The 24,979-nt window shown below is 35.4% G+C and overlaps 1 protein-coding gene across 2 annotated transcripts in view; it reads left to right on the top strand.

The window, feature by feature from the left end:
- The window catches only part of ELP3 (elongator acetyltransferase complex subunit 3), a 109,753-nt gene that overhangs the window by 22,357 nt on the left and 62,417 nt on the right, over positions 1–24,979 (top strand). For both annotated transcript variants that reach the window (XM_074209216.1, XM_074209215.1), the window contains exons 8-10: positions 7,889–8,050; positions 11,860–11,986; positions 21,657–21,850. In XM_074209216.1, the coding sequence (XP_074065317.1) occupies positions 7,889–8,050; positions 11,860–11,986; positions 21,657–21,850 (483 nt within the window). The remainder of the gene's footprint in view (positions 1–7,888; positions 8,051–11,859; positions 11,987–21,656; positions 21,851–24,979) is intronic.

Below are 24,979 nucleotides of genomic sequence, written 5' to 3'. Positions count from 1 at the left end.
CCATTTCCTTTCCTGCAACTGAATTAACAAAGATAATGGTGTGTTTGTTTTTTTTTAAACCATGGAGAAAAGCATTTTGAAATGAAATTGAAAATGATTATGTAAAGGCTAGTTTGTATTCTTGGCCCTTGTGCCCTCTATAAACCTCTACTCATGAAGACGTTATCATGCCTGCAGCAGCTTCCTCTATCCTTGATTGGGTCTTTGATGCGCTCCCCTCCAGTAGAAAGATTAGTTTGTAAATTCCACTGGCCTCATCCTGTGATTACCTCTTTCTTATACAAAACACAGTTTTGTGCAGTTGCTTTCCCAGTGGTATTTTCAGTGAGTCACTGACGTGTCATTTGGCATTCAACTTGCTGACTCAATGGCATGAATTTCTAAGAAATGAATTTTTTAATATATAAATAAGTGAGATCTTAATGCCTTCATCTGAACTTAGAATTCTTTGTTTTGCATAGTTAAGTAGCATTTTTAGTGTACTAATACCATTATCTGTTAAAGGCTAAAAAGACCATTAGGCTTAGACTTGCTTCCTGATGGAATATTATTACTTCTTGTCATGTAGAACTTCATCGTAGCAAAGTACTGTTAGTACAATAAGATTTATACTGTTAGAATGAAAAGTTCCCATTGAATCTTGAGTTTTGTCCAATAAGTTTAAAAAATGCTCTTTATTGGCAGGTTCCTGGGTACAATTTACAGATAATTCATTTAATTTTATTGTTGGGGGGGTGGAGCCAAGATGGTGACAAGAGAAGAGCCTCTCTTAGGTGCTCTCTCTATAACATTTCAAAACTCACAGAGGGATCCAGTGAGGCAGTTCTCCAGCCCAAGGGAAAATAATGGAAAGGCTTGGCTCCACGGGGTTAGATGGGTGGCTCATCAGAGTAAAGGAACTTTAGCCTTCCGGAGGCAGCCCCAGGGAGCCTGGGAGCCATGGCTCATGGCAGCGGGGGTAGTTTCCTGACCTACACCCTGGGGTGGGGGGGACCTCTGCCAGAGCAAGTGCTTGAAGACCAGCCCTCCAGGCACTCAGTGAGCAGCGTGGCCCCAAGCAGCCCAGATCCAGGAAATGGAAGCAGGCAGAGCCAGTAAGCAGGAGCACCCAGGCAACTGAGCCTTAAGTGCTCAGACTAGGTAGGGGAGTGGAGAGAGACTTCCAAGGTCTGTCCTCTGTACTTTGGGACAGGACTCTGGGGCTCTGACCACCTTCAGATCCTGATCACAGTCTAGGCCCCCCCATAGAACAGCAGGGCCCCCCCACCTCAGCCCCGTGGCAGAGGGGTGCACCTATGGTCATTCACAGACCAGGAGGGAAGACAGAGCTTCACACACCGAGATCCTTGTTGGGGGGGGGGGTCCCAATAATACTCAAAAGCTCAGGAAGCACCCCAAAACCAGGCACAGGCTGGGTAAATTGAGTAAACAGAAAAAAAGAACACCATTGAGAAATACTTTATGATCCCAAGAAGGGTCAAAATACTCAATCTGAAGATGAGGAAGTACAAGCTCCTACATCTAAAGACTGCAAGAAAAACAGAAATTGGGCTCAGACTACAACAGACTACAACAAAATCAGAAAAGATTTTGAAAATCAAGTGAGGGAGATAGAAGAACAATTGGGAAAAAAATGAGAGAGATGCAGGAAAAACATGAAAAAGAAGTCAGCATCTTAGTCAAGGAGAACCCCCAAAATGCTGAAGAAAATAACATGTTAAAAACCAGCATAGGTCAAATGGATAAAACAGTTCAAAAAGTTATTAAGGAGAATAAAGCTTAAAAAACAGAATTGGCCAGATGGAAAAAGAGATAAGAAAGCTCTCTGAGGAAAAGAAATCCTTCAGATGTAGAATGGAACTAAAGGAAATGCTGACTTTATGAGAAATCAAGACACAATACTTCAAAACCAAAAGAATGAAAAATTAGAAGAAAATGTGCAACATCTCATTGAAAAAACAACTGATTTGGAAAACAGATTTAGGAAAGATAATTTTAAAATTATTGGGATACCTTTAAGTCATGGATCAGGAAAAGAGCCTTGACCTCACTTTAAAAGAATTCCTACAGGAAAATTGCCCAGATCCTAGAAGCAGAGGGCAAAATAGAAATTGAGAGAATCCATTGATCTCCCCTGGAAAGAGATTTAAAAAAAAACAACCCCCAGGAATATTATAGCCAAGTTCCAGAACTTGGTTCAAAGTCAAAGAGAAAATATTACAAGCAGCCAGAAGGACACAATTCAGTTATCGTGGAGCTGCAGTCAGGATCACACAGGACTTAGCAGCAACTACAGTAAAGGCTTGTAGGACTTGGAATATAATATTCCAGAAGGCAAAAGAGCTCGGAATGCAACTGAAAATCAACTGATTCAGCAAAACTGTACATCTTCTTCCAGGGAAAAAGATGGACTTTCATTGAACCAGGGGGATTTCAAATGTTCCTGTTAAAATGGCCAGAGCTGAACAGAAAGTTTGATCTTCAAATACAGGACTCAGGTGAAGCACAGAGAGTGAAAGAGAAGGGTAAAATATGAGGGACTTAATGATAATGAACTACATGTATTCCTGCATAGAAAAATGATACTGATAATATTTATATAAAACTTCTCAATAGAGCAGGTAGAAGGAGCTTTTATAGATGAAGCACTGGAGAGAGCTTAATTTGAAGATATAATAACTGTAAAAATGGAGCCAATGGCTAAAAGGGAAATGTAATGTAAGAGAAAGGAGAGGTGGAATAGGCTAAGATATTTCATATAAGTTTTTTTTTTTATTACAATGAGCTATTGCAGTGATATGGAAGGGGGAAGGTGAGGGGGGAAGGAGGGAACCTTTGCTCTCATCAGAGGTGGCTCAGAGAGGAAACAGCATATATACTCAATGGGGTATAGACATCTAGAGTAAGAAGGAGTTAAGGGGGGGGGGGGGATGTGAGTGATGGAGGAGAGGGTGGACCGTGGGGGAGAGTTGTCAGATATAACACATTTTCTTTTTAACTTCTTGAAAGGGGCTGGGAGTGGCTGGCCTGTCCAGGACCACAGGGCCAGGTGTTTGCTGGGCCTTAGGGGTGGTATGTGGGCTCGGGGCCTCATGGCCCCAGGGCCAGTGATCAGTCTGCTGCAACCCTCAGCTACTCTACAGCGCATTTAAGAAGAGGGACAGAGTGAAAGGAGAGAGAAAATATAGTATATGGTGGTAGGAAAGTACGAATGGAGGGAGTTGCAATCAGCAATGGCAATAGTGGAAAAATATGGAATTAGCTTTTGTAATGGACTTATCCTAAAGAATGTGATCCACCCGCGACAGTGTTGGTGGTGTTGTAACACTGAAGCACATTTTTTATTATTATTATCATTATCATCATCATCATCATCATCATCATTATTATCATTATTATCATTATTATTATTATTATTATTATTATTATTATTATTATTATTATTATTATTATTTGGGGGGGTTGCAGGGCAAGTGTGGTTGTGTGGCTTGCCCAGGGTCACACAGCTGGGTGATTGTTGGGTTTCTGGGGCCGGATTTAGGCTTGGTGCTGCTGGCTCCAGGGCCGGTGCTCTGTCTACTGCACCAACTAGCTGCCCCTATCATCATCATCATCATCATCATCATCATCATCATTATTTTAATTTTAGTTTTTTTCTCTTTACTTTATTGCTCATGAGGGTCTATTGGGGGGGTATTGTGTTTACTCTTAAACAAGAATATTTTAGTAATGTATAAAAAATTTGTACAAAAATAAAAAATAAATATAAGAAACTTGTAAAAATTTGTTTTATTACTTGGGGAAAGCAGATTCACTTTTAAATAATAATAGAATCTTTGAATTTTAGAGGTGAATGAGACTTAGACATCTTTATGGTTGAACCCTCTCTTTTTATGACTGAAAAAACTAAGTCCTAGATCAGTAGAGAAAATGAAAGCAAACTAAACCCTGGATTTTTCTGATCCTCCTCTTTGGTAATCTTCTTTCCTCTGGTGTGGGTTGCTGGGTGGTATGTGCAATTGTGATCCTTCCTAATCCTCTCCAGTATCTGCTCATTCTGAACATCGTTGTTTCCTGACACATTCTTACAAGATTATTTCATGCCTTTTCATTATTCTTTTTTTTTTTAAGATTTTTCCAAGGCAATGGGGTTAGGTGGCTTGCCCAAGGCCACACAGCTAGGTAATTAATAAGTGTCTGAGGTCGGATTTGAACCCAGGTACTCCTGACTCCAAGGCCGGTGCTCTATCTACTGTGCCACCTAGCCGTCCCATTTTCATTGTTCTTGTATCTTGCCCTTTCTTCCTTTTTCTATACATCCCTTTCTACCTCTTCATCTAAATTAATCAGTGATCTCCCTTTTATTTTCATTTTCAGTTGCCTAGTTCTATAACTTCTGTTTCTCACACATACAAACACACATCTGCTCCCTTTTATTCCCATGGTATTACCGGCTCTCGTACTGCCATTACACTCATTCTCCCCCCATTTTTTCTCTCTTTCAATCCATATGCTTTCGCCATACTCTTCTTTTTCAGTAGAACTGATCATAGTTGCCAAGAGCCCTGAAATTGCCATTCTTTTTTTTTTAAATTTATTTTTATTTTTGCAAGGCAATGGGGCTAAGTGACTTGCCCAAAGTCACACAGCTAGCGAATTGTTAAGTGTCCGAGGCTGGATTTGAACTCAGGTCTTGCTCTATCCACTGCACCACCTAACTGCTTTGAAATAGCAATTCTTTGCTAAAGTTCATATTCCTTATCTAATTTACCTTCTCTTCAACTTTCTTGTGGTACTTTATACCCACCTGATGATGAAGATGATGATTTTGATGATGATAGTAATAAGTGACATATATATAACACTTTAATGTTTTCCAAATTCTTTGATCTTATTTGATTCTTACAACAGTTCTGTAAATATTAAAAATGGATTTTATCCTGGGGAATCTTTTTTCAATTGATTTTTTATTTTTCTGATTATGTTATAAAAGTTTTTCAACATTCATCCATATGCATATGCATATTTTTAAGTTATATGATTTCCTTCCACCCTCCCTTCCCAGAAGGGAAAGTTGATATAGGTGGCAATATAATACCATGAGGAAAATGCTGAATTTGGAATCAGAAGACCTGAGTATGAATCCCAGACCTGCTATTTACCATCTTGAGACTTTGAGTAATTAATTTAATCTCTTTGAACTCCAGGTTCCTCATCTGTAAAATGATGACTTGAAAGTCTATCTTTAGAGCCATGAAGCAGGCCTCCAGGCTCTCTATCAAGTAAACACTGATCATTTTCCAGGGCTCATGAATTGGGATGGTGGGGGCTGTGTAGAATGGAAGTTCAGTTAATCATATTTGGTTTAAAGGGAGCAAACCCAGGAGACACCCCACTTGCAGGAAGCAAGGGCAGAGAATCAAATCAAAATCAACAAACCCTAATATAAACATGGATCTAATATATATAATTGAATCAATTTCCTGATATATAAATGTTATGAAAGAGAAATTCCACTTTTGTTAGGTAATGTTATGATCAACTATTTTGATATGACATTTAAGCTTTGCAAAATGCTTTAAATATATTATCTTATTTGATTTGGCATTGTTTTAAAAAATAGTGAACAGTACATTTATTATTCTTATTTCTCAGATTAAAAATAGAGCCTTTTCATTCAGACTACACGTTTAAAGTAATATAACTTACCTAGGAACAGATCTCCCTTAATGTGTACAAATGACAAGTGAGGTCACAGAAACAAATACCATGAACCAAAAGCAAGGCGGGAAATTGGTTCAGCAAGTTCTTTTGTCCCTTTTGCATGAGGTGTGTGTATGCATAAAATTTATTCAAAACAAAAGCAGCTTAAGAATGCTCTCAATTTATGCTGTTAAATGTAATGAATGTAATTTTGGTTTTTGGAATAGATTTTAGTGGTGTATTGGGAATGGAACATTCAAACTTTTTCAATTTTCTTTTATTTCATTGTTGTATGTTACATTATTCTGAAGAAAGGGGTTGCTGAATGGTGGAGGCTAAATGTGAATGAGAATGATCAGCTAATTATGATTGTTACTGTTATTACACACATTTTCATTTCTATCTACAACAAATTGTATTAGCAAAGCTTAATAGTGGATAATATCAGTACCAAATAATAAGTTAGCCACATCTGATTATAATTCAGACAAGTCAATTAGCCTTGATTTTATCTTGATGATATATAATTATGAATACAATTAATAAATGAAATGAATATTTATGGTTTACAAATATATTTGAACTTGTGAGTTTTGTATTTATAAAAGACCTAAACTTGGTTATATTTTTATGGAAGCAACAGTGATTAGAGTCCAATACTAGGGGAATTGACAAGGTGTTTTACCTATCTAGGCATTTTTTGATGTTACTTTTTAATAAATCCATATTTGATGTTACTTTTTAATAAATCCATATCTTTTAATGTCAAAAAATTAAAATTTGTACTATATATTATATTTATGATAAATTGGTTATATTATACAATACAGAATATAGTACAATTTTCAAACTATGACTGTATCCTACAGGTATTTTATTATAGCTTTGTCCAAATCAATATACAAAGTATTATTCAAATTAACATTTAATTTTTGCAATTTAAGTAAAAAACAGAACAATTCATTAATTTCCTAATTATTCCCTAAAGTAGGTAAATTCTAATGTTGATACTAGTGGGTTCAGTTTCTGTTAGTAACTGAAGAATGAACAAATAACAATGAGCTAATTTCATAGATTATTAGGACAATCATTATTTCAAGGAATAAGAGAGAAGAAAGCATGGTTATTGAACCCTGAAGCTTTTTCACTTAACTACTGTATGGATTTAGACAAATGAAAGACACTTCTCCAGGTCTTTTTCCTCCTCTGTAAAATGAGGTGCTTACAGTATATTTTTAAAAAATATATTTGTTTTTTGAACAACCAGCAAGAATAGTTTTTCACCAATCATTTTTTTCTGCAAGGTTTTGAGCTTTACATTTTTCTCCCTTCCTCCCTTCCCCTCTCCTCCTGAGAGAAAGCAATCTAATATAGGCTCTACATGTGTAATTATGTTAAACATAGAACCATATTAATTATGTTGTGAAAGAAGAATCAAAATTCAAATGGAAGGAAAAAATATTAGTGAGAAAAAAGTGATATAATGCATAAGACAACTTTTAAAAATTTAAGATAGTAAGATTTGCTCTTCAATTAAACTCCAGAGTTCCTTCTCTGGATATAGAGAGCATTTTCCATCACAAATCTTTTAGAATTGTCTTTGCTTATTGGTTTACAATATATTTAATTCTGTGCTCTATGACTTTTATCTTTTTCACGTGATGTGCATAAATTCTTTAAAAAAAGGAAGCAGCCTAACAGTAATAGAGTGTTAGAAAAGTTCTGGCTTCTTTTCTAGGTTCTTTCCCCAACAATCTTTACTTATTCCTTTTTACAGGTGATTTGCTTTTTCTCTCTCAGAGGTAATCAGCACATAAAAATACTTACTAAAGTTATTGGAATTTGGTATTTAGTAGCCTAAAATCTTGACATTAAGGAAACTGTAACAAACAGAAAGATTAGTAATTGTGGATACACTCTTTTTAAGATTAGCCACCTCTAGGAAAAGTACACAATTCAAAATACTTGCATCTAGTAATTTACGGAAGGGAGATAAAATTCATTTAGATGTGGTCGTGATTGGTAGGACCAGCAAGAATGATTTTGATCCAGAAATCATTGCTTTGAAGAGGAGTGTGGTTGCACAAGCACTGGAGTCTCAAACAGGGAGGAGAAATCCTTGCTTTAGGGAGGCAAGGATTTCTTGTAATGGAAAATATGATTTATTTTTAGGTTTGTTTTATAGGTATTCTGAAAGAAGTCTCACAAAATGCATTGGGATCACCATTGAGACCCGACCAGATTACTGCCTGAAGAAGCATTTGAGTGATATGTTATCCTATGGCTGTACAAGACTAGAGATTGGAGTACAAAGTGTTTATGAGGATGTAGCCAGAGATACCAACAGGTAAGATAGTGTTACATCTGAAAGCTCATATGTGGCAGTGGCATTTTATGCCAACCCATTGCAAAGGTCCCATGAAAAACAATATATTGTGAAAAAAGTTGAGTACTTTAATTTAAAATCAGTTACATGAAAGACTGTCTTGAACACAAGGGGTGTGCTGTGAATAACAGTCTTAGACCTACAGTCAGGAAACCCTGATTCACCTCTAGCCTCAGACACCAGCTGTGTGACTGGGCAAGTCACTTCTCTTGTCTGATTTCTCTGTGCAATGGAGATGATAACGAGAAGACCTCCCTCCCAGGACTGTTATGAGTATAAAATGTGATGGTGTTTGTGAAGTGCTCAAGAAATTACTTTTTTATTAACATGAATCCTAAGCAAGCCAGCTGAACCATTGGATCCCTGGATTTCCTTCAAGACTTGGCTCAAGGCAGGTCAAGTCAACTCAGCAAGTGCTTATTACATACCTACCACATGCCAGAAGCCTTATATCTGCTCTGGATGTGTTTCTCCAATGTAAGCACAAACATGGTCAGGTACTATTTCACTTTTGTCTTGGTGTTCTCTGCACCTCTCATGTAGTAGGTGTTTAAGAAATGCTGGTTGATTTCTCCAGTTATACTTTTTTTTTTTTTAGATTCTTCAAGGCAATGGGGTTAAGTGGCTTGCCCAAGGCCACACAGCTAGGTAATTATTAAGTGTCTGAGGCTGGATTTGAACTCAGGTACACCTGACTCCAAAAGCCAGTGCTCTATCCACTGTGCCACCTAGCCGCCCCTAATTATACTTTTTTTAGGTTTTATGGGGAATGGGAAGCAATTAGAGAATAGTGGGAAGCACTTAAGTATGGGAAGTAATAATACAAAAAATAAAAATTTAGAAAAGAGGAAAGAGAGCATTATGATAGACTGAAACTAGCGTTAATCCTTGGAGAACAGATAGGCTTAGAATAGAGGTTAATGTGAAAAAGCTACTAAGTAGAGGGAGCCGGTTGAACAAAGACAAGATAAAAATAATCAATGACATTTATGAAAGACAGGAAAGAACTAGGCCAAACTTAAGCAGAAAGTTCATGTAGACTGTACTGAGAAGTAAAGTTATATGTACACATGTTAATGTGTCCAGTTTGTACACTAGGCTTGACGTGAGACGCGGATGACAGCAACGTGGGATCAGAAAAACCTAATCTCAGATTCTTAGTCTTCTACCTAATAACTTTGTAAATTACTTAAACCCACTGAGCCTAAATTTCCTCATCTGTCAAATAGGAATAAAAATATTTAATAGGTAGAATGCTTGTAAATGACTGAGTGTGGATGCCAAATAGGGAAAGTGTTTTATGTTGTAGAACTCTTCGTTTCCTCTTTTTTTTTCTCAGTATTGTTACTTTCTTTATGGTAGTAACCAGGATAGGTCTTTGACCTATGCCCCTGGCTAGTAGCTTGGTTTTTGAAACCTATGACCTAAGAGTACTTTAAAAGGAAAAAAAATCATTTGCCAGTGGGTACTCTTTAGTCACTTTGTCAATAATATTTATTTAGTACATGCTACTTCTGTAGTATGTATTTTAGAGAAATAGAAAAGGTCCTTCCAGTTCAGAATGTCTCTGTGTTATGCTCAGAGCTCCTACATAGATAAATGAATATAAACACAAAATTTCATACAGTTTGAAGGCATAAAGACCAAACTCTCATGAAAATTACCTCATTAAAATCTGTTTTATTTTCTCTTAGCACCAACTAATTTCATATTTTAGGATTACATTCTTGACCAAGAACTCGAAATAAAATCTTTTATAGATGTAATGAATATATGCCTTAAATGCAACAATAAAATAATATGAAATTCTGTAATAATTTTAAATATTTAAAATTTATTCAGGTCTCATAAAAAAGCACATAACATTTTCAGGAATATGTAGTTTATATACTAGCTACAATAAATATATAACTAACAAAGTTTGGAGATTAATCTGGATAGCCTAGGTTTGTTAAAGTCATCTTGAGTTTGATTTGATGTCCTCTTTTGCTCTTGTTAAATTTTCACATTTTGGGGGTGGTTCTCTTTTGTCAGTTCTCTGGTATCTTTCTGACTGTAATCAGCTATCCCTTTTTCCACCCACCATGACAGACCAATATAGGATGTTTTCTTTGCTTAGACATAGATGTTCTTTTAACACTGGCATTATGAAATCACAGTGTACCAAAAACTATGTAAAGTATATATAAAAATTCTAAATCCCCATATTGACCACCTCTGACAAAAACAGATAATTCCCCAAATGTTAACTGGCTTTACTCTCCAAATAGTTAATATAAAAACCGCAAGAGGAAAGAAAGCAATCCAATTGAAGTAACATACATCTTTCTTAAATCATTAAAAAAACTATTTGTGAGACAGCATGAATGACAAATAGTCAATTATGTAAATTTTAGAATGAGGGGGACAAAAGTTGGAAGATTGATTAATTCTTCCCTCCTCTTGTTTCAGTTTCATCTTCTTGGGTCTTCACTGTCTACAAAGTCAGATTGTTTTTCAGTAATTATATTATGGATAACTCTTTGGTACAGTGGATAGAGTGCTGGACCTGGAGTCAGAAAAGACTGAGTTCAAATCGGCTTCAGACACTTAGTAGTATAATCCTGCAATTTCCTCATCTATAAAATGAGCTGGAGAAGGAAATGACAAATCACTCCAACTGTCTTTGCAAAGAAAACCCCAAATGGGATCATGAAGAGTCGAACACAACTGAATAACAATGAAGAATTGCAATATTAGTTCTTAACTTAATATATCAAGTTCAGCAGTGGCTTCATCAGAAGCTATCTTTGCAAGGGAGCAGGCTTTCTATGGAGAGTTAAGGCTAATAGAACACAAATAAGTTCAAACCCAAACCTATTCTTATAGATTATATTGGTTGGATGTTCTTTTTTGCTGATTTCAAATATTTCTTGATATGCTTGTTGTGATTGATCCATTTTTATTTCTTTATTTTCATCACTAGCAGCAATCTCAGTCAAATACCTATGTAGTCTCATTTTGTTTTTAAATAGAAAAGTTTTCTGCTTGAGATGCATTAGGAATCAATCTTTCCAAAAGAGATAGTGTTAATTATTGTAAATATCTCTTAGTTTGGTCTCACCTTTCTCTCTCTATTTTCAAACTAACTGCTATTCTTTCTCAGCAGCTTCCATCTTTTGCTTAGTACTTGATAGTTAATCTTTTTTTATTTTTAGGCAATGGGGTTAAGAGTGACTTGCCCAATATCATACAGCTAGCTAAGCAATTATTAAGTGACTCAGGCTGCATTTGAACTCAGGTCCTCCTGACTCCAGGGCTAGTGCTTTATCCACTGCTCAACCTCACTGCCCTTAGCTTAGTATTTGAAATGACCCTCCTAGATGATCTTGGGCCTCTATCATATTTTTGTAAGCTAAAGAGAAATGCTGTTTTTCAAACATTCCAAGAAAATTCTAAGAGTAATGTGACAGACTTTGGAAAGAAGGTTCCCTTTCAGCTAAGTTTTGAAAGATGGGTAATATCTCAAGAGGTAGAAATTGTGGCATGGGGAATGAATATTAAACAATGTCTTGTCCAGAATGCTTTTTTTTTGTCTTTTTGAAGGGAAAAATATACAGCTAATAATTGTTTAAGTATTAAAACTTTTCACATACATTCTTAAGATTCTGATTCTTAGGTTCTGTTTTGCTCTAATATATCCAGATGACCGTCTTGCCCTGTGTCAATACTATCATTCATTTGTTTGTATGTATGTATGTATGTATATATTGTGCCTTTTATTTCTTTAGGGGCCACACAGTAAAGGCAGTGTGTGAATCATTTCATCTGGCTAAGGATGCCGGTTTCAAAGTTGTGTCACATATGATGCCAGATTTACCAAATGTGGGACTAGAAAGAGACATTGAACAGTTTACAGTGAGTATTCATTTAAATAATTTTAGACTGACTTCATATCTTTGTGTATCTTTCCTATTATTTGATATTCTTTTGGAATTGAGATTGGAATGTTGCAAATTTATACAATGAAAATAAGTCTCAGGGCGGCTAGGTGACGCAGTGGATAAAGCACCGGCCCTGGAGTCGGGAGTACCTGGGTTCAAATCCAGTCTCAAACACTTAATAATTACCTAGCTGTGTGGCCTTGGGCAAGCCACTTAACCCCATTTGCCTTGCAAAAACCAAAAAAAAAGAAAAGAAAAGAAGTCTCATTTTTCATAATTCTTCAAATAAATGCCTCTATAATGATTTGTAATTTTCAGTAGAGCCTACAGTTTTCAGTAGTAGTCCCTGGTATTTGAACAATAGGACTGTTAGCACCTAGAGCACAGTTTTCATTTTCAGAACTCCTGGGAAGATCAATAATAGTGCTCTATGGGCCCTATTAAAAGAATGTAGTGTGTTCCAAATAACCTAATCTCAATTAATTATTCTTAGTATCCAAGGAGAAAGGTTATTTCACCAGTGTATTTTGCAGATAGTCTTTTTACATAAGCAGATTTATTTATCTGCTTGTTTGTGATCTTTTCAGTCCACAGGGAATATTGGCAGACCTATCTCATTTCTAACTACATCTCAGCAGTTGAATGGTAAAGAGCTAAAATGGAAAGTCTGATTTATCCCTAGAGAATAATAATCTCCAAGTTAATGGTTTCATTTCCTCTATAAAATTTTTGGTTAGATAATAACATTGTTTAGGCCCAGTAGAATTCAGAACCTCTTTTCCAACTTCTAAGTGATTTCAATTTGTACTCTAAATCCTGCTATCTCTTTGTTCCTCAGTTTCTTTCATATAATATCTGACTCCTAATTAGTTGTACCCAAGTCTTTATAGATTTAACTTTATAAATAGAATTGTAGAATCAGAACTCTTTCTGTTTGATTGCAAAAGCTCTGTATTGTAGTGATATTATTGAACCACTCTGTTAGGCTGTCACCTTCTTTCCCTAAAAACAGACCCATTTTGGAAAGACTGGCAAAAGGAAAGAGATTAATGTCTATATTGAATGGTCTATATCTGCATTTCCATAAATTGCTTAATCATTGTGAAAGAAGAAATTAAAACTTAACATAGATTCCTTGTAGAATAGTAAAGAAGTAATTCTGTGGTTATTTTTAAAATCTCTCACCATTTAAGATCTCTCACCATTTAAGATCTCTCACCAGAACAGTGCATAAGGAGGAGAATTAGTAATTCTTGCGTGTGTGAAATTCTCCATTCTGAACTTTTTATCTCATTTTCTCTTGATTTAATAGGAGAAAACACTGAAGTGGAAGTCAGTAGATCTGAATTATGGTCTCATGTCTACCCTGGTAGGATTTGAGATCTAGAACTACAAGGGACTTATGGCTCTAAATCCAGGACCATTTCCACTACAGTCTAACCTCAAAAAACTTCCATTCTACTTAAGAAATATAGCATAAACACAGATAAGTAAATAAAGGATAATTTGAGGAGGGAGGAATCCAGAAAGGCTTTGCATAGGAGGTAGCAAGTGAACTTTAATTTAAAAGAAGATGAAGATTTTGAAAGGAAAAGATGATGGGGAGAGTACATTCCAGTCACAGAGCAAATCCAGTATAGCACCTATAAAGGCAAGATCTAAGAGTAGTTAGTAATCCAGTTTGACTGGAACATAGAATGTATGTACTAATACAAAGATTAGGAAGGACATAGAGAACTTTAAATGGCAGGCTTGAGAGGACTGTGTTTTTCCTATCCACAGAAGAGAGCTACTGAGATTTTTTGATTTGGTAAAGGTGGCATGGTTAGACCTGTCTGTGATTTTGTTGACATCTGAATGAAATAATAGGCTGAAAAGAGGAGACAGACTAGTTAGGAAGTACAGAATACCCTGTCTTTAAAAAATCCTCACTATGCTCTACTATCTCAAGCTTTCATCCAATATATTTCCTTCTTTTCAAAACCAAACTCCTTGAAAAACTTCTCTATTCACTGTTTCTGTTCCTCTCCATTTCTTTTAAAGCCTCTGCAATCTGGCTTCCAGCCCATCATTCAACTGAAACTAATTACTCCAAAGGTAGCAATGCTTCTTAATTGAAAAATCCAATGGCCTTTTCTCTTTTCTAATCCTTCTTGACTTTTCTGCATTCTTTAATTTTGTTGATCATCTTCTTTCTGGATTTTCCTGCTACTGCTTCTTCTTGCTTCTCTTCCCACATTAGACCATTCCTCAGATGCCTTTTCTACATCAGCATCCATTTCATATCCCCAATACTGGATCAACACCAAGGCTTTCTCTTGTCTCTTTTCTCTTCCTGCACTTTCAGTCATATTATTGCTTCTGTAAGTTTAACTTTCATTTCTATGTAGATGATACCCACATTCACTGTTTTGAGTTCTAGTCTTTTTTTTTGAAAGATTGAATAGTTAAAAAATAATGGATAATGTGGAAAAGAACAGTTGTACTAGATATAGTAATAGTACAATCATTTCAGAGGAGAGCAGAAGCAAGTGAAGGCTTTTTTAAGGATGAGGAGATCTAGATATGTTTTTAGATAATAAGTAAGGAGCCTATAGATTTGAAAACATTTACTTGAAAAAGAATGATCAAAGGGATACTCTCAAAGGAAATAGAAGGAAATGACTTAAATGTATGAACTATAAAAAAGAACAGTAAGTTTTCAATCTAGATTCTTGCCTATGAGTCAAATCTCTGCAGTTGAGCAGCTAAAGGAGAATTGTAAAGTATGCATGGAGATAGTATTCAGTTTTTTGTACATCTACTATAAAAAAGATCTTGTGTTTCTGTAGAATTCATCCTGATAATAAAAACTTGGGGTGACATTAACCTTATAAAAATAGTGGTAGAAATGAATGAGTTTTGTACGGTGAAAGTTCTACTGTTTCAGAGTCCACATAATACAAGAGGAAAAAAGTAATGTAGGATTAACACAGTCTTCATAAGAATATTCACATGCGGTTTGGTTATGAGGTTTCAAAATAATCATTTGGGAAACTGTCCTCAGGAGAACTGGAGAACAATTGACACATTTACTCTTTGCAGACAACTGTATAACATTTACCAAAGGCCTTATACATTGGGAACATAAAGTACAACAGCTGTAAAAAAAAAAAACTATAGTCTTCAAATGGTGAATTTCTCTAAGGCCAAGCAGCAGGTGTATAATGAATCTTGAGATGAAAGAGGTTTCAAAATCAACGCGAGAAAATGAAGAAATCAATAGTTACATGTACTTGGAGGTACAAGGAAATGCCATTAAAGGAGGATGTAGTAGATGGGAAAAAAGACATCCTGAGCAAAAAATTTTAAAAAGGATTAAAAAAAACCACATTGTATTGAACAATTATTGATTCAAAGGAGGAGAGCTAATTAAGAATTGTAATTCTTGGATTATATATAATGCAAAACAAGAGCAGAATACAGTCAAAAAGGAGAAAAAGTTACTAGTATGAATAGCAGTAAAAACACATGAAGTTGCCCTTTAACAATGCCAGATGAAGAAACAGAACTGCAGACTTAGGTGACAAACATAAAACAGATTGTTTACAATGCCAGAAGGATAATATAATACATCTAGGAGATTTTCTGGTCTTACTGTTCACTGTTAAGATCCCAGAACAGCCATCATATAAACAAAAAGTTAGATCCAGAAGTTATATTTTTGGGTTTTTTGTTTTTATTTTTTTGCGAGTCAATGGGGTTAAGTGAAATGGAGTTAAGTGAATTGCCCAAGTTCATACAACTAAGTGAATGTCTGAGGCTGGATTTGAACTCAGGCCCTCCTGACTCCAGGGCCAGTGCTCTATCCACTGTGCCACCTAGGTGCCCCGATATTCTTGTTTTTTGAAACAAACAAGTAGAATCTATTGGTGTTATGTCATTCTGTATCCATATATGTTGGACATGAGAGATTTAAATTTTAGAGACAAGAACGAACACCATATGAAGCTTTGTTCTCATCCCTCCTGCTTCTAAACTCAGCATTGACATTCTAATCTATTGTACAGAAAAACATAATCTCTCAAACCAGTGTAAAAATTTACCTAAACAAACTTGCTTCTCTTGTTTTGAGCCTGATTTCTCTCTGACTCATACCATCGCAGAAAAGAAATGTTTTATTTACAAAGACTGGCAGCTAAGTCTTAACTTGGGGATTAGCCTAGATCTTGTTAAGGTATGGACTGCATTTAGAAAAAGTAAACAGAGATATTGAAATTTTTTACCAAAGGAGTTGAGCAAGCAGAGGAAAGGGATGTGGGGGCTGTGTGTGTGTGTGTGTGTGTGTGTGTGTGTGTGTGTGTGTGTGTGTGTTTTCAACCTCTAGTGGATCCACATGAGATTTTCATAGTTCTGATTTTCAATGGAAATTGGTTCTGCAGCAAAATCCAACTTAGTTTCCATCCAGTCGAGTTGTGATGAGGTAAGAGAAAGGATTTCGTGGAAGTGACCAAGCATAGAACAACTCTTAACTTTTCTTGTTAAAAAGCCACTAAAAAATACAGCCATCAAATATTACTTTTCATATTGACTCATATAGAAGTCATCCAGTCTAACTTTTACCTAAAGGGAATCTCTGTTACTGTATCCCTACGAAATTATTCTTTAGCCTCCACTGGATGACCTGTTGTGATAATGGAAAAACCCAGTACTTCCAGAAGCAGACCATTTCAGCTTTGAATAGCTCTAATTATTTGCAAATTTTCTTCATATTGAGCCCATATATATCTCCCAGAAGGTTTTCTATGTTCTACTTTTATTTCTAAGCCCTGGGATCAAGAGGAACAAAACTAAATCATTTCTCATCATATAGCCCTTCCTTTACTCAAATACAACTTGGACCACTTCCATCACTAGAGCTAATTGTTTTCTGTCTAGTCTAAACATTTTTTTCATTCATCTGATTCTTTTAGGTCACTATCTCTATTCTTTTTTTTTTTAAATTTTTGCAAGGCAAATGGCGTTAAGTGGCTTGCCCCAGGCCACACAACTAGGTAATTATTAAGTGTCTGAGACTGCATTTGAATCCAGGTACTCCTGACTCCAGGGCGGGTGCTTTATCCACTGCGCCACCTAGCTGCCCCTCATTGTCTCTGTTCTTTTGACTGACTCCTAATTGTTTTTTTTTTCCTCTAATTGCATGCAAGGATAGTTTGATTCTTTTCCAAGCTTTTGAATTCCACATTTATCTACCACCCTTCTTTTTCCTTCTCCTCTCCATGACAGCAAGCAGTAGGATATAGGTTGTACATGTACAATTATCCATATTAATAATGTTGTGAAAGAAGAATTAGAACTAAGGAGGGGGGGAAAAAACCCTGAGAAAGAAAGATAAAACAAAAGAAGTTTTAAAAAGTGAGCAGAGTAGGCTTTGCTCTGCATTCAGGTTCCATATTTTTTCCTCTGGATGTAGATGGCATTTTTCATATTAGATCTCTCAGGATTGTCCTTGATCACTGAACTGCTGAGAAGAACTGTATCAAAGTTGATCATCTCAGTGTTCCTGTTAACTTGTACAATGTTCTCACTTCACTTAGCATCAGTTCATAAAAGTCTTTCAAGGCTTTTCTGAAATCCAGCCCACTCATGATTTTTTTAAATGACTCTCATTTTTTATTTTTATTTATTTAAGACAATGGGGTTAAGTAACTTGCTCAAGGTCACAAAGCTAGGCAATTATTAAGTGTCTGAGGCCAGATTTTTGAACTCAGATCCTCCTGACTCCTGGACTGATACTCTATCCTGTGTGCCACCTAGCTGCCCCAGCCACTCATGATTTCTTACAGAACAGTAGTGCTCCATCACATTCCTATAACATGACTTGTTTAGCCATTCACCAATTGATGGACACTTCCTCAATTTCCAGTTCTTTACTGTTACAAAAAAAGCTTCTAGGAATATTTTTGCATATGTGGATGTTTTCTCCTTTTTTTATAATTTCTTTGGGCATAGACCTAGTAGCAGTTCGGATCAAAGGATATGCATACTTGGGCATATTTCATTCTCCAGAATGACCAGGATCAGTTCACAACTCCACCAGCAAGGCACTAGAATCCCAGTTTTCCCACATTCTCTTCAGCATCGATCAAAGTCCTTTATCAGAGACCCTAGTGGTGAAAATTATTTCCCATCTTTCATTATTCTTTCTTATCTTTATTGCATTGTTTTATTGGTGCAAAAAAATTTTAAATTTAATGTAGTCAAAATTTAACATTATGCAATTTATAATGTTCTCTGTCTCTTTGGTGATAAACTCTCTTCTATCAGTAGATTTGACAGATAGACTACTCCTTGTTCTCCTAATTGGCTTATGGAATCACCCTTTAAGACTAAATCCTTTACTCATTTCAACCTTATCTTGGTATAGTGTGTGAGATGTGGGTCTATGCCTTAGTTTTTTGCCATATTATTTTCCAATTTTCCCAATAGTTTTTGTAAGAGTGAGTTTTTAATCCAGAAACTTGAATCTTTGAGTTTATCAAACAGCAGATTATCATAGTAATTTACTACTATTTCTTTTGTATCTAATCCATTCTTCTAATCCACTTCTCTATTTCTTAGTCAGTACCAGAGGGTTTTGGTTACTGTGCTTTATAATATGGTTTTACATCTGGTACTGCTGAACTACTTCCCTTTGCATTTTTTTTCATTAATTTCCTTGATACTCTTGACCTTTTGTTCCTCCCATGAGCAATTGACATTTTTCCAGTTGTTTACATCTGACTCTTATTTGTGTGAAAAGTGTTTTTTAATTGTTTTCATATAGTTTCTGGGTTTGCCTTTACAGGTAGATTCCCAAGTACTTTATGTTGTCTATAGTTACTTTCTGTCTCTTGCTGTTGAACTCTGTTGGTAATATTTAGAAATGCTTCTGATTTATATGGGTTTATTTTATATCCTGCTATTTTGCTAAAGTTGTTAATTGTTTCAGGTAGTTTTTTGATTGATTTTCTAGGGTTCTCCAAGTATACCATCATAACAGGTACAAAGTGTGAGAGTTTTGTTTACTCATTGCCTATTCTAATTCCTTCCATTTCTTTTTCCTTCTCTTATTGCTAAAGCTAACATTTCTAATCAATACTGCATTATTTCATCTCTGATCTTATGGGGAATGCTTCTAGCTTATTCCTATTACATTTAATGATTGCTAATGCTTTTAGGTAGATACTACTTCCGATATTAAGGAAAACTCCATTTATTGTTATGCTCTCTAGTTTTTTTGTTTGTTTTGTTTTTTTTAGGTTTTTGCGAGGCAAATGGGGTTAAGCGGCTTGTCCAAGGCCACACAGCTAGATAATTATTAAGTGTCTAAGACCGGATTTGAACCCAGGTACTCCTGACTCCAGGGCCAGTGCTTTATCCACTGCGCCACCTAGCCACCCCATCTCTAGTGTTTTTTTAATAGGAATAGATACTGTATCTGTCAAAGGCCTTTTCAGCATCTGTTGAGATAATCATGTGATTTCTCTTAGTTTTGTTATTGATATGGTTAATTATGCTAAACTGGAATTTACTTAAGGCAGTCAGATGAACTCTTACATCTGTTTACCTAGAACAGATTTCATTCATTATTTTTGATGTGTTTTGCTGGAGAAATAGACCCATTCAATCCAAGCAACAGGCTAAATTACCAATTCACCTGTGTCTTAACATTACTGTTAATGTTCTTATAATGCTACCCTTTTCTCTTTCTCTTCAGTTATCTACTCTTCCTTCCATCCTCTCACCATATTATCTTTTTAAACCAAAGTTGACTGATAAGTTTTTCCTGTACACCTACATTAATCTTAGATGTAGCTTACTTTTTTTTTAAAGTTTTATTTATGCCTTTTGATTTTTAAACTGTTTCTCAATATTCTCTCTATTCCCCTACCCCAAATCTTCTCGTTATTAAAAAAAAAAAGTTAAGCAAAACCAACTAGTATACCAGCCTCGATAACATTCAACACCCATAGTCAAGAGGAGGGATGAGTGCTTCTTCATTTGGGCATTGACTTTCCTCTTGAGTTCAACCCCTTTTTACTATTGTATTTACTTTACTGTAGTAAATATGTATGTTGATCTTCTGGTTGTTTTATATTGTTTACTAAGTATTTCTTCATACAAGCCTTCCATGTTTCTCTGAATTCCCAGATAGTAGTATTCTGTTGCCTTTGTGTACTACAATTTATTCAGCTGTGCTCCAATAGATTGACCCAGTTTTCTTTTCTTTTAAGTTTTGTGCCACTGGGAAAAAAAAGCCTACTTTGAATATTTTGGTATCTTTGGACCATTCTTCTTCCTTTGATCTCTTTGGGCAAAGAGTTTCTGGAACACCAACCAGTGGGAGTTACTGTATCAGAGTGCCAAAACAATTTAGTAACTTTTCTTTGATGATGCAAAACTTTTCCAGAATAAATTGATGACCCTATTTTCCTACACCCCCTACAATACTATTTCCATCTTTGTCAATTTGATGAGTATGAGATCAGTTTAAATTACATTCTCTTATTAATGTTTGGAAAGTTTTTACATGATGATGGTTGTAAATCTTCTGAATATCTTTTATTTCCTTTGACTGCTTATGTCATTGAGATCCTTTGTATTTGTGTCTTCAGAATTCTCCTTAAGGTTCTATATAAAAGTTTAGGATATAGGATCATATCTAGCTATTCTCATTAAATCTTTGAAATTTATTTTCTCAAAATTTGAGACATTTAGATTATCTGACTTTCCTGTCTTTCTCTATCTTGACTATAAGATAGAGTTCAACTATATCTCAATTTTACCATCATATCAGATAAGCTTATGAGAAAAGAAGTGTTTCTCTAGCCCTTTCACTTTCTGTCTCTAAGTGACTAATTTTCACATTGTTCAAATAGAATTAATATATGTCACTGGCAGAAAGAGAGACAAATCATACTTTCACTAATTCCACGCAATGCTTCCCTTGCTTGGTATTCTTAAGAATAAAAAGAACCTCATTTCTCTCTTCTTGTTGTTATAGCTTTTGTAGATAACTCACTTGGCAAATTGCCTATTTGCCATATGAGATCTCAGCATATTTATGGGCTTTTCAGATTACAAACCTCAAATATTTGTCCTTCTGGGAGACTGTCACCAATTGTGAATTGAACTTGATCTAATCCTCTTTACTCTGAGTTGGCAGTCACCTTTGAAGGGAAATATTATTACTAAGAAAGATCTAAAAAATTTGATTAATTTTTGTATCACTCTGGACAGGAAAAGAAAGGTCTGTAGATTAAATTGTAAAAGATCAAGAAAGGCCATTGAAGAAATATGTAGGTCAGCATTATCTCTTCTTTAACATTATCTAGTTTTGCTGGGGTGCATTAGGTTCCATAACAAAGAACACTAAATAAAAGGTAATTAGGAAGCTAATTAAAGTGGTAGAATAAGTCATACTTGGACTGTTAGTCTGTACTTACTTTATTAGTTTCAAAAAAAATCCTCTACTCTAGTCAGTCTAAACACATATCAACTGAGTGTTGAGGAAAGACAACTCAAGAAGATTCTGGTCCAAGATTAAAAATTCACACTGGATTATTAAAAAAGTATGCAATCTCTATATGGATAATTAAGAGTTGTTTATTCCTTGTCCTCAGGAGTTTTTTGAGAACCCTGCCTTCCGCCCTGATGGTATGAAACTCTATCCTACACTGGTGATACGTGGAACTGGTCTTTATGAACTTTGGAAATCAGGAAGATATAAGAGTTATTCTCCTAGCTGCCTTGTAGAATTAGTAGCTCGAATATTGGCTCTTGTACCACCATGGACACGAGTGTACCGAGTGCAGAGGTAATATGTTGCTCTATGTTATTTTTTACTTCATTACTTTGGTGGCACTATGATCTCATTGTTTGAATATTCCTTACAGATCTGAACTGTTCCATGCATGCTTCTGACTTTTAGTGATTCTTATCCATATCTTTCCATAAATATTCAGTATGCTAGGGAATTTTCTTGAGGAGTTTTATTTTCACAGTACCAGTATAACATTAAAGCCTATCCATTTATTATCTCTTGCTCTATTGCCTTTTGTTCTCAGTATCTTTTATCACTTGTTCGTGTCTTCTATGCATCTCTCTATTGACTTTTGGATCACCAGCAACTTTGATTCTTTGGATATAATAGTATTCCATTGTTTGCAACTATATAGCACGTCCAGACAAATATTGATATTGAAAATATGGGCCTTTTTTTTTTTGAATCAGGAAACAATTTAGAATCATTGAAAAGGATGCACAGTTTTCCAAATGCATCCAAGCCGTTAATTTTTCTAAGTTCTCAGGCCAATTCCATTGTTCATCTGAAATTCCTATCCAGAATATGCATAATGATAGACTAATTCAGTAGACTTTTCCTTCCTAATACATTTCATGGTTTGGGCAGTATTGATGAAACAAATTCTTCCCCTGCCAGAATTAAATTGACTGGCTCTGACTGTTCACATTTTTATTAATCTCATATCAATATTGAATATTTGAGAGTCTTAAAGGTATGAATGATTGGGACATTAGTAAAAATTTTTTTAAAATATTAGTTTACTGTTTAACTCCATAATCTTAATGAAGTTTGGAAGTAGAAGGGAATGAAAATGAACACACAGAATTTCTCTGCCCCTTTCAAAAGATAAAGGAAGGGGCGGCTAGGTGGCACAATGAATAGAGCACCAGCCCTGGATTCGGGAGTACTCAGGCACTTAATAATTACCTAGCTGTGTGGCTTTGGGCAAGCCACTTAGCCCCATTGCCTTGCAAAAAAAAACTAAAAAAAAAAGATAAAGGAAGAACATAGAAGAAAATTCTCTCTACTGTTACACCTTTCTGGTATTAAGGAGATATTTACTTGAAAAATGAAGTCTCCTCTCAAACTAGTACTAAGTGTGCCTTGCACTTTGCAAATAATAACTCATTTAATCCTCACAAAATACTGGAAGGTATAATAATAGGTGACTTACCCAAGATCACACAGTGAGTTTCTGGGGCTGTTTTGAAGCTCAGATCTTCCTGACTCCAGACCCAATGATCCATCTACTTCAATACCAACTGCATCCACAGTTTAGATACTATTTACATATGGCACCCCTTTTTATGCTTGTAGTGAATTCTAAAACTTGCCTTCAGAACCGTTAGCAGAACTTCGAATGAGAGGTTGTAGCACACTCTTGAGTGTTAGTGCTACAGGACAGTGATGTTCGTTTGACCCCCTTGAGTGTGGCCCAAACTGGATTAAAATATAATCAGGAAATATTTACAAAATAAATAAAAATAAAATAAAACATAGATAATATTATGTTTTAAAGCTATTTGAATATGTGGCCCATAGGGATCCTTATATCCAGATTAATGGCTCCTCTTTCTATTTGAGTTTGACACCAGTGATGGAGGATATTTATTGGATTTTCCAGTATGTAAAGAAAACTGTTGAAGACTATTTCATTGAATATTTGAGCATATATTGAGTTCAACAGAATGCTATATCTAAGATTGGGAACAACAGCCTTGTGTAATAGAAAAACATTGACCTTGGTATCAGTAAACTTAGGTTAAAAACCTACCTCTGATACTTAATAGCTACATGACTTAAGAATGTCACTTAATAACAATAATACTACAAAATACATCTTCATATATTTAGTGCTTTGAGGTTCGACATATGAACATTAATCTCATTCCATTACATCAACCACCCTGCAGAATGCTATTAGTTTTATCCCTATATTATAGTTGAGACCCAGAAAGTTTTGACTTGTCCAGGGTCTTTCAACTATTACATGTCTGAAAGCTATGTATTTGAAATATTGAAACCAGTGTGGTTGACAAACAAGTAACTAAGAATATCTGTTTTTTATATCTCTCTTGCCACTCCAGATCCCATTTGTTGCTTCTTGTCTTAAGAGATGTCAGAGTCCAGGAGAGACTAATCCTATCTAGAACTTCAGGTTAGAACTGACCCAAGGTTATTAGGGATGAAAGTGTTTTATACTCAAAAAGTCAAAGGAGGCTAGAATGTTTTAACTGCTCCAATGTAAAACAGACTCTGACTCGCTTTGAATGAGATACCAGTAATAAAACCAAGGAATAATCAATTAGTCAGTTATTAAACTAACAAGCATTTATTAAGCACCTTTCATGGGACAAACATTGAGTAAGGCCCTGGGGAACAAAGACAAAAATTAAATCTTTGTTAGCAGGAGCTAACATCTATATGTATATGTATATGTATATGTATATGTATATGTATATGTATATGTGTATGTATGTATGTATGTATGTATGTATGTATGTATAGAAATTGGTAGAATTTTTTTGATGTTAGGAATTTCATTTAAAGAACTCATCAGCCATTAAACCCATTTCTGCCTCTTTGTTCCCAGTCTTGTCTCAGAGGAAGGAATTTTGTCTTAATAGGCTGCACCACCCCATATAAAATAATAATCTATTAGGGATATTGCCCTTCTTTCCCCCCTTTACTTTTAGATTTTATTCTTTACACTGTCTCTTCTGCTTTTGGTCCACCTTGATGGGTGTACCCCAAGTTCTGTGCAGGGCTGTCTAAACTGTCTCCCTTAATGATTTCATCTTCTCCCTTCAGTTATCATTTCTATGCAAGTCACTCTTCTACTTAATAAATTCAATTGATTGCCTTTTGTCTCCAAGATAAAATATAAAATTTTCTGTTTGACTTTTTTTGATGATTTTTCTATTTTTGCAAGGCAGTAGGGTTAAGTGACTTGCCTAAGGGGACACAGCTAGCTAATTATTAAGTGTCTAAGGCCAGACTTAAACTTGGGTCCTCTTGACTCCAGGGCTGGTGTTCTATTCACTGCTTTACCTAGCTGTTCTCATTTGACTTTTAAAGCCCTTTACAACCTGACCTCTTTTTTCTTTTCTACTATTTTTACACTTTAATTCCCTCCACATA

This window comes from Macrotis lagotis, chromosome 1 (genome assembly GCF_037893015.1).
Source record: "Macrotis lagotis isolate mMagLag1 chromosome 1, bilby.v1.9.chrom.fasta, whole genome shotgun sequence".
Lineage (NCBI taxonomy): Eukaryota > Metazoa > Chordata > Mammalia > Peramelemorphia > Peramelidae > Macrotis > Macrotis lagotis.
The sequence above is the reverse complement of the archived record's forward strand: the minus strand, read 5'-3'. Positions and strand labels throughout refer to the sequence as shown.